Genomic DNA, 10705 nt, shown 5'->3' with positions numbered 1-10705 from the left:
TTTAGAAGCTTGTATTTATTACCTTGGCAATGAGCCACCCAGCAAGGAACAAACTGTTTTGTGACAGAAAAAATGAGACATTCTGCCCTGGACCAGCCAAAAGCAATGCCATTGATCTTCCTTGTGCTGTCCTCTAACCCCTCAGGTTGTGTTTTACAAGGCTGTGTTTCCCTGAGGCTTTGATTTCTCCAGCAGAGAGAGGGTGAAAGCAGAGGTTATGCTGTGCGTCCATCCAAGGGTCCCTGAGCAAAAACCTTTCTGCAAGCACACTACTGTTTAGCATACAGGTATGTAGTGATTGAAGAGCAGGGGTTAGCCAGTGCATAATGTTAATCCTGAGGCTCCTGGGACTTGCCAGCTCAGCGGATGCTGAGGAGAACAAGACTGTAAGTAAGTAGTGCAGAAATTAGGGATTATGCAAAATATAATTGCCCTCCTGTGTAGCTGGCACTGCAGCAGCTCAGCTCCTGATTGAGGTGATATTTGTTTCCGGTCTGCCTCTTCACCTTCTAATGTGTTTATCCATCATTGTGGTACCCAAGTGCCTCTCAATTTAGAAGGTGTCTATCCTCTCTCAGCTCTCCCGTGAGTGCTACTGGCCCTCTGTCAGGAATGGGAAATCAAGATGCTGATTTATGTAAAGAGTTTGGAAACTGGTGGGGCTGTTCTACAGGCTGTTGCATCTCTGACCTGAAGAGTAAGACAGAAACCCGTGGTACCTAACACCCAGTTATTTTAGCAACTTTAACTTATTTTAACCCTGAAGTTCCTGGGAGCTTTGCAAAGACATTGAGGAACTAAGTGGGATCCGTCACAGCACTGTTGTTAGTGGGGTCTGAAATGCAACACCTGGCTGGGAGTGTCCCTTGTGTTTCTTTGGTTGCTTTTGTTCTCAGTTTAACATGGGAAGACCACAAGTCACAGTTTAATAGAATTGTGCAGTTTTCCAGATAAGGTCTCAGTGTGTGAAGGAATTGTTTCTTGGAGCCAGAAATTTCTTCCCCCGCTTCTGCCATTTCATCACTACAACTGTAGAGGTTATTTTCCTTTGTTCCTTTTCTTTTCTTTTTTTAACTATGAACTCAAGATATAGAATGGCTAAAGCCATTCTAAAAGATTCAGTGCTCTCATGTGTGAGTTGGTGTTCTATACTAACTGCTGAAAGCCAAGTGTTTGTGAGAGAACACTCCTGAATAAATACAGTCTATGAAATCCCTCCTTCAAGCACCTAGAGGGAAGGAATGGGGTGGAGAGAGGGAGTTTGCTTTGCTCGTGATGTGAAGACACATATTCAAGTTGAAATTTTTTTCATTTATATTCTTTTACTTTGTTACAATATGTCCTGAAACACAGTGACCTCATCTCTCCTGGTCTTCATGTTTAATATGAACTAAACTTAGTTATCCATCGCAGACAAAGCACAGGACAAGTTTGCATAAATCATTCATCAAATACTTCTGAACAATAAACAAATGTGCAAGAAACTGTTTATGGACAATTCACCAAAGGAGCTATGTTCTGCAAACAGTCCAGGGACCTTTGTGGAAATGGTCTAAAAAGCAGGGTCTGACGAAAGAAGTCCTGTGTCTGTTGTTAGTGGTCTAGCTGGAGGGGACCAGTGAACTACCAGCCCTCCACTTGGGGGTTCGTGGGCATGCAGTGAGGACAGACAGTCTGAGGAAAATTTCTTTGAAGCAGACTTGGATTCAGGGTCCATCATAGAAATAAGAGTGGGGGATCAAAATAACCTACTGGCTCAGCCAGTTTAGCCCACTGCCAACACCAAGTTACCCCTGTCGGCTATGTAGATTTCAATTTTTTTCCCAGTGTTTTCGTAATGGGACTTTCATGGCATCTCTTTGAAAATTTTCCATTGCCCTAAAGTCTGCCCTGCTCTTTTGCCTATGATTTCCTGCTTAATACTCTTGTTCCCACTGAGATATCCCACTGTCCGGCTCTAAATAAAGTGCTATGTCAGTTGTCATCTCCACTTTTCAAACACATCTAGGGGTTTTCAGCCAGCCTCCCTCAGACTTTGTTTACCTTCATGGTACAGAATTATTCCTTTCAGACTTTTCTTAAGACTTACTCAAGTCAATCCCTCTAGGCTCATAAAATGTTTTTTCTTGCTAGTCCTTGGCCTCCTTCCAAACTATCAATAACTTTCTAGGAACGTGATGCCTGGGACTCAGGGCGGTTCTGCATGCTGTGGATGGCCCCTTGTAGGGGCAAGGAAAGGTCTTTGGCTGATGTTGTCATGAGAGCAAAAGGAAATGTTTCTTTGGGAAGTCAGAGGCTCTGACTGTACCAGATGGCGGTCTGTAAAGACACAGGGAAGAGAGAAGTTTGGCAAGGCTCATAGCTAACAGCAACCAAACCCGAGTACAGAAGTTGGGTTTATAGCAGTTTGCGATGCATATTCCCCATTGTCAGGTACTGCGCCAGGAGCAATGCCGCAATTTACCATCACATCATGGAAATTACTTTCTGATCTACGGTAGCATACCCATCCCACCGCTTTACCAGTTATATTGAGTGGTCTACAGGGTAGATCTGGCTGGTGGTCTTTGTTTCTCCACATAAGAGAAACTGAAGGGAAGAAAACATCCCATGAGGGCTAGAGGTGAAAGATCTAGGGCAGAGCCACTACTACTCATCTCCCCCCTGCAAGTTCTCTGCTCTTTCTGAACGCAGAGAAAAGACTGTTTCTATAGAAACCAGTGGGGAAAATGTACATTATATCACGTTTTATATATTTTTCCAAGGAGACCCTTTAATCTGAGCCTGACACCATGTATTTTTACAGAAACAATAATGCTAATAAAACCCCTGGACATAATAGTGATTTCAAATCAAATCAAATAATCATCACTTACTTCAAAAATACCTCTGCCTGAAACCTTCTACACTAGCCAAGACACTGGGACAGAGCTAGCAAGGCAGTCCACAATACGATACATGACAGGAGGGCAAATCTAAGACAACAAAAGGTGTGATGAGAGGTGGAAGGTGGGTCCTACGCAGTGGTAAGTGGTGATAAATATTTGAGGAAGGACAAAAAAATGTCTTCAGATTTGACTGTGTGTAGAGAAAATAAGGGTGAAAGGTACATTTTGTAGCATATGCTCTAGTCTACCTTTTCTCTCCTTTATCCACCCAACCTCCTATTGCCATCCTACCTTTGTAAGCCCCCTTCTGAAGCTCTTTTCTCTTTTGCCGCCCTTTTAAAAATTATCCCACTATTTCCTATTGCCTTTGTGGTAATAAAAAGCCCTTCAGCCTCCCAGATAATCAGACCTATTGCACCCTGGGGTCTCAAGAAGACAATGCGCTTTGTGAGGCTGCACCGTGAAAGCCTCTCTAGCATCAGGCTGGCCTGGTGGCAGCAGTCATCCTGGGGATTCTTCAGACAGAAGCCTAATTTAGTCCTCTGAATGAAAACAGGCTTTCACTCTGCCCTTCCCACCCTCAATTTATTTTTTACTTAATTCACCATGACCACTATTTCCTTCCTGATTTGTACTGACCCTGTGGCTTACGTAGATTTTTGTCATTATTTATAGTATCTCCTATAATGTGTTGACTTGTAATTTCTTCAGGACAAGGACTTTCTTGCTGTGTTGAGCAATGTGCAAAATAAATCTTGGCCATGTCTTGTTCCAGGGCTATGACTGATCCTAAGTCAGGTATATGTCCCTGCTCGTTGTCCTGGAAGTAAGTACACAAAAAAACATCAGCAAAGCTCTGTATCACTAATGCTAGGTTTTATATACTGCAGTGCAGGACAAGGTAGCTATTGGAATAAAACAATTAGGCTAAGTAAGACCAAGTAAAGGTACACCTGCTGGCAGCATCTTTGCTGGACTGATCCTTTTCTCCAGACTTCCCCTTAGTCCAGTTCTTCATGACTTCTTGGGTTACAGTAAGTTCTGTGCAGGTCCCCTGAATCCCAAGGGGAAAAAAAAGTTGCTTCTCTTTCCATTGCCTCTGAGGCCTGGCTGGAGGTCTGCTCTTTGCTCCTTTCAGGGTCTCGCTGTTTCTGCACACATGTAATAGAGTTTCCCATAAAGCCCTTCCCTGCTCTCTCTTACAGCCAGACACGTTCAGCGGTTAGCAAGGAAGAAGCAATTCCCCTTTCCTCTTCCTGCCTTACCTTATGCCCTCTGTGCACACAGGTAGCCTTGCTCTCTGTTTTCCAGCCCTTTTCACAGAATATAATGGCTGCTAACTGTGAATAAACAACTGAGACACATACCGTCTGTTTTAGGGGCTGTTAGCACTTCTAGAGCCCAAGTAATACATGAATATTAATAGAATGACAGTAATGAAATAATAAAAGCAAAAAAAAAATGTCCTCAGGAGCACGATAATCTAACTTCAAAAGCAATTACCATCAGCAACAAAATGCAGAGAGAAAACTAGGATTACTTTAATAAGATTACCTGCTTATTGCCATTTGTTTCTGTGGGCGACTGTAATGCTGCTTCACCTTCACTCCCAGCCAGTTTCTCACCCTGAGCTTTGGCAGGCCCAACTGGGCTGTGAAGCTGGGGCTCACTGGCCTTCCTGTGGAATCCAGCGTATCTCTGTGAGCACCTGCTCCTTGGTCTTCAGCCTCCCCTACTCTTGTGCCCTTGCTACAACGTTGTTTTTCCATGCCCTGCGGCTTCATATCCATGGTGGAAAAGGCAGGAACAGGACGACAAGGAAGAGGGAGGAAAGCTGGTGTCTTTGTGGAGATGGAAGGACAGCAGGGAAAATAATTTTAAGGTCAGTGTTGTAAGATAAAGGCAGAGACTTGATGATTATGGAGGCTCTTTAAAAATTCATCTTTATTTAGCAGGCGAGTGAGAGCAGACATAGACTCAGTAATGCAGCACATGGGCTACAGTGCAAGGAGTTCTCCTCTAGCCTCCTGGAACCCCTTAATTCAATCAATGGCCAGTGCACATGCCCTTCTCACTCTGTCTTCAACCCCACCATGTCCCTCTGGCAGATGAGTCCCAGAGCTTGATCACTGGTACATTCAGTAGTCATGCACTTGGGTGGAGAGTCTGTAGGGAGGTAGGCATGTGCTCAGGGGGACCAAGACTCATACAGCTGAGAGGTACAGATGGTGAGATGGAGAGCCTTCTGAGAGCAACAGTGATGCCTCTGCAGAGACCACATTAAATTGCACCAGTGATGAGTACACCAGCTCTGAGCATGAAGGAGAGAGTGGTTATTTTCTCATGTGGGAGGCAGCATGGGAAAGAGTACAGCATTAGAGTATACACGTGTATAGATAGATAGATAGATAGATAGATAGATAGCAATATGTAGGTATAGACACAGTTCTGTTCCAAACAGACAAATGTGTAGCCCCTGCTGTCTGGAGGACATAGGAGGCTCTTCCAGAACTTACTGGAGATCTTATCAGGGCTCTCAACCCACAACTCACTTCCCTAGCTGCACCTGCACAACAGAAGAATAGGACCTTCCTCATTATTCTTGGAGAAAGTAAAAAAGGACCAGGACGCAGCTAATAAACAAAACAGGTTTAATCATAAACCGTGTACATATTAATAGATAGGGAGGGAGGCATGGTCTGAAAGGTGCTTGCCCTGGCAACAGGAATAAAAGAACAGTGTATTTTGCCAGTCAATATACAGTACCAATGAAGAACAGAGCTGATAAATGAATATGGGGGTTTGAGTCCCAGGGACTAATTTTTACAGACAACCATCATTTTTGGTTTTCTGTCAAATTCTAGCATTAACTCACAGCTCACAGCTCTGCCCAGGACACAGCAAGGCAGATACTGCCAAGAACAGAATTTGAGGGTGAGGGAGGGACAAGGTATCTGAAGATCCTTCTGAGGTATGTATAATATATATACTCTACTGTTGTGTACAGTCTTGGGGCCATTCTTTGCCCATAATTATGTGTGCACACATCTCATTCCACCCAGTGAGAGTGGCAAGCTTACATCTGAAAGAACATATTTGGCTTCGAGGGCATACAGGAACACATCAAACAACAAAGCCAGAAGCAGAACAGGGAGACACCTGAAGACAAGGAAGCCTGGACTGGGCTGAGAAAGGGAAGAAGTGAATGGACAGCCCCAGATTTATCTGGCCAGCCAATTCAGGCCTATTCAGACAGCCAGCACAAAACTTCTGTTCTGAAGGACTTCTGCAGTGCAAAGGTTTCCATCAAGGCAACCTTTATCAGACAACAGGGAAAACGGTGAACAAAATTACTAGAGGCATGTTAACAAAAGAAATATGATGGAGCTGGCCCTACAACCAATCAGTTCTTAATTTTGAAGGAAAACCCAATCCTGCCTCTGAAGTGGTCTAAGCCAACATATGAATCTGGTCAGTCTCAGCTGATATAGGCAGAGGAAGGAGCCATTGCTTCGGTGACCAGCAAGGCAAAGGCTGGCATTTGTACTATGGTATTCAGAGTTGGTGTGGCTGCTTTGAGAAACAATATCACACTAGGCTTGCAAAGCAGTCAAATGTATTGGCTTTTCGTAGAACAATTTCACTTTCAATCAATGTATATATTATATAGTTTTACAGATGAAAAACACCTTTCACTGCTAGAAAGTAGACACTGTTTTGATACCAAATGCACTTGCCATCTGATTTTGCTAAGAACCCACCCCCAGACAATTAAAAAAAAAAAACCAACCCCAAATGACATCTATAATACAAAACAACATTCATGTTGATGTCAAATGATAACTGTTCCAGCAAACATAAAATCAAAATCTTCTCAATCCAGGTCCCCTCAGAAGCGAGTTAGAGTCATATGTCTGTATTATAGAGTCCACTCTCAAGCTGGGAAACCTCAGTAAGACTGTTACCCTTTGAAATGCAAATCCCATTTTTTAAAGGAGTGCTCCACACATGCATGCACACATACACACAGACACACAGAGATACACACATGCATACACATAATCTCCTCTCTCTTAGCAAGAGCTGCGCGCTGGGTAACTGTTAATGCCTTCTGTGCATTTTTGACCTACTTTCTTCATAAGGATGAGGTTGAAATTTCTTTACTTCTTAGGTCTGCATTCCTTAAACAAAAAGGGGAATGAAGAGAAACTACATTACAAAGACAGAGAAATGCACTTGTATCTCAGGCATATGATTTTTTCCCAGTCATTTACAAGGACGATGTTATTTACATTCATGACTCGGCAGAATCTGCAGGAAGAGTTATCCTTTCTCCATGTTGGGTTTTCTCTGTGAACCCCGTGAGCCCATTCTGTGCTTCCACAGACCATTTTTCTTTAAGGCACTGCATGTGGATGATGACTTCAGACAGAATTGCAAGCCCCCTTCACTGGATTGTGCATTTCTCCCTCTCCCTTGACTGACCTTCCCTGAGAACTTTTGATTTTATATACTTCAGGTCACTGTTGACACTTGGCCGACGAGCAAAGGGAGAGATCATGCCATAGGCGTCCATGTCCTTGACTCGGCGCATCCGGAAGGACTTCTGTTGGAAGGTGTCACCATACTGGATGGAGATTTTCCTATGGAGGGCAGGGCTCATCTCATGAGGTAGCTTAGCCATGCTGAAGAGGACATAGAACATCTCATCTACATTGGTGTTCTTCTTGGCTGAAACTTCGAAGTAAGCGCAGTTTTCATCACTGGAGACAAGGTCCTCACCTTCATCTGAGCGTACCTTGCGGAAGATTTCACTGTGGTCATTTTTGTTGCCGCAGATCACCATGGGAAGGTCAGCTGATTCCTTGGTCTTGTTCTTCAGGCAGGATTTGACCTCAAGGATCTGTTTCTGGAGCCTCTTGACCTCATCAAAGGATTCTCTGTTGTCCAAGCTGAATACTAGGATGAAAACATCCCCTGCAATTAAAAAAGGATACTATAAAGGCTTGTTGGTTGCAACCTGTGTCAAAGGGATGAATTTTCAAAAAGCAATAGGTTTATTTGCCATATCTTCCCCCTTTTTTTTTTTTTTTTTGGTCCTTTTGAATCTGTTCATTAAGCTGTACTTTAGTACCAATTCTTCTAATTCAACTCCCCACTCCTTTCTGTAGTGCTGTGGAAAAGACTTTTGGCTACTTCAGCCATATCCCATTGTGTGTTCCGAGGTTGCACTGGGCTTGCAAATTATTGCCCATTTGTTCTCTCTTTTGTAAACATGTTTCTATCTCAGCTCTGCTGCATTGCTTATCTTTTTTCTTCCTTTTGTTTGTATCTCTGTGTGAAACAAAGCCTGTTCTGACACCAGGAAGAACGGAGAGCTAGTAGCCACTCAGCCTTGGTCTTTTGATTATACAATACAAGGAGGAACACCTGAACTGAAGATTTACAGCTAGTCAGTCCCGAATGCCTAAGTCAGGAATAAGAGGTTTCCCAATGTGCAGTGCTCTTCTGTCATTTCGTTTGCTCAAGAGAAACAGATCATGGAAAAAAAAGAAATACATAAATGACACAGATCCCCTGGCATTTCCTTTTGACATTTTCTGACTTACAATTCCTTTTGCAAACATAAAATAACGCAAATCATTGCCCATTGAAAGACATTCATGTGGAACGTGCTAAGAGATCTTTCAGGGACAAAAGCTCACATCTGCATCCCAGAAACTAGGACCTCACAGAATGTAGACGCTAGCCTGGTCAGATGTGAATATCATGTTTCGCTGGCTAGCTAGAAGGGTAGACAGCAAATCCAGAAAGTAGGTTTGTTGTGAGCTGTGTCTGAATATGTCTCCACTGTCACTTACACAGCTAGAGAATACAGCTTAGCTTGCAACAGGAACTGCTTAACAATGACAACATACAAAATGAGCCCACCATTTTCCTTTTTTCCTCTTTAATTAATTTGATTAACTATAGACTAAGAATAAAGGGTAAAAGTAGAGCTGTTCTTTTAGTGGAATATCAAATTGAGGGAATCAGGCTGGAAATTTTAGGAAAAGAAAATCTTTGAGATTTTCTTTGTTTGAATTCCCTCCCAGTGCATTTTACATTTGTTTTTCACTGCTTGTGTCTTATAATGACATGTTTATTTTGTCCCTTGCTGCTCTTTCTTTATGCCCACGAGATTTTATTCAGCCATTCATTTGTGACTGCAGTAAAAAATATGCATCAGGAAGGGAAGGTAGGAGGGAAATAAGCTAGGGGGAAATCTCAATTTCAGACTTTCATCCAGGGGGACTTCTCTGTGGCTAATGCACTCCCTACAGTGCCTGGAGCATCCCAGTCTGGAAATCTCTCTCTAGAGAAGTGCAACTTGCAACAAAATCAAGCAGTCTCTTTAGCTACCTGCCAAGAAACAGTCATCTCCAGGCTACAGTTTTCAAGCTAATGTCTATCATTATGATCTTTTACCCATCTGCAAACTTCCTCCTACTTCTCACCTGTCAGGATGGAAAGCCTCCTCATAGCAGGGAAAGGGTGATTTCCGGAGGTGTCCAAGATGTCCAGCTGATACATGTCTCCCCGGATGTTGTAGACCTTGCGATGAAAATCCTCAATGGTGGGAGTGTACTGGTCCTCAAACCGGCCATTGAGAAAGCGTGAGACAATGGAGCTTTTCCCCACCCTGGAGGCTCCCAGCACTACCATGCGGTACGAGTTCTTGGCTGGCACATTCAGGGTGCAGTTTCCACCGGACATAGTCTTCATCATTGCTTGGTCCTGAAAGAGGAAATGGCAGAGTTGGAGGAAAGACCAGAACCTAGATGGAGGACGGAGTAGGGCAGCTCCTTTCCACAAGCTTGCCAAAGAGTGCTCTGGAGCACAGTTGTCTTTAGTAGATCAATGGTTCATACAGAAATCTTTTCACTGGAAATGCTTAATTTTTTCAGTCTCATTTCCAGGGAATGCTTTTTTGTTTTTGCTTTTGCTTTTTTCTTTTCTTTTAAAGTCATATAAAAATGAAGGCATTTACACTGAAAATAGCATAGTTTTGAACTGTAAATTACTATTTCTTGTAAGCCTTAAGGGCTAATTTTACCAGCTGTGCTTCAACTTAGACACCAAGTTCCTTACCACCATCTGCGTCACTTAGATATTACCAGATTTGTCAGTAGATCTTGGTTCTCATTTAGATACATAAACACAGAGGTCAGATTTCCCAATATACTGCATCCACTGCAGCTGCAATTAGGACCTAGAGCGCTTTGGTTGCCTAAATAGGAGCTATGCACAATACTCATTTTGAGATCAAACATAAGTCAGACAGAAACAAGAATCATGCTTGACATCAGTGGAAGCTAGACATCTCAATAATTTAAAAAAGCTGGTCCCATATAACCTTCATTGCTGATGAAGGCAGTTTGAGCCACAAAATAGCATTGGTCAATGACAAGTTCTAAGATTTGTGCCTTCACTGACCTTTTAGAAACCAGATTTTAACCATGTTGTTTGGACTGGTAGTGTGGGAACTCCCTATCAACAAACCATCAGCATTGCAGCAGGATGGCTGGCAATTGATGGAGCTGCAGAAACGTAGATTTCACAGGAGTTTCCATATTTATACCTACACTGCTGTGGTGGATGTCACAGTCTTTGTGGGTGCTAAGTACAAGCAGGAGAAAAGGTGACAGTCATCTTAAATAGCTATTAGACAAGATTTCCAAGTCCTGACAACCAAAATGAGTCTTGAGACCTTGGAGATCGCATTTTGACATATCACTCAGATGCAGAAAACTTTCATAGGAATACAAAAAGTGTGC

General features: G+C 43.0%; 1 protein-coding gene across 1 annotated transcript; it reads right to left on the bottom strand.

Moving 5' to 3' along the window:
- Positions 1-6494: 6494 nt before the first annotated feature.
- Positions 6495-9659, bottom strand: RASD2 (RASD family, member 2). The gene is made up of 2 exons (XM_010295056.1): positions 9386-9659; positions 6495-7865 (listed from the first exon to the last, which is right to left on the bottom strand). The coding sequence occupies exons 1-2, from the start codon at positions 9654-9656 to the stop codon at positions 7336-7338; spliced, it is 801 nt and encodes a 266-aa protein (XP_010293358.1). The 5' UTR covers positions 9657-9659; the 3' UTR covers positions 6495-7335.
- Between the last annotated feature and the right edge of the window lie 1046 nt (positions 9660-10705).

Source organism: Phaethon lepturus, unplaced genomic scaffold (genome assembly GCF_000687285.1).
Source record: "Phaethon lepturus isolate BGI_N335 unplaced genomic scaffold, ASM68728v1 scaffold37189, whole genome shotgun sequence".
NCBI classification, from domain to species: domain Eukaryota; kingdom Metazoa; phylum Chordata; class Aves; order Phaethontiformes; family Phaethontidae; genus Phaethon; species Phaethon lepturus.
Note: the sequence above shows the minus strand (reverse complement) of the source record. Positions and strands in the feature narration are given on the sequence as shown.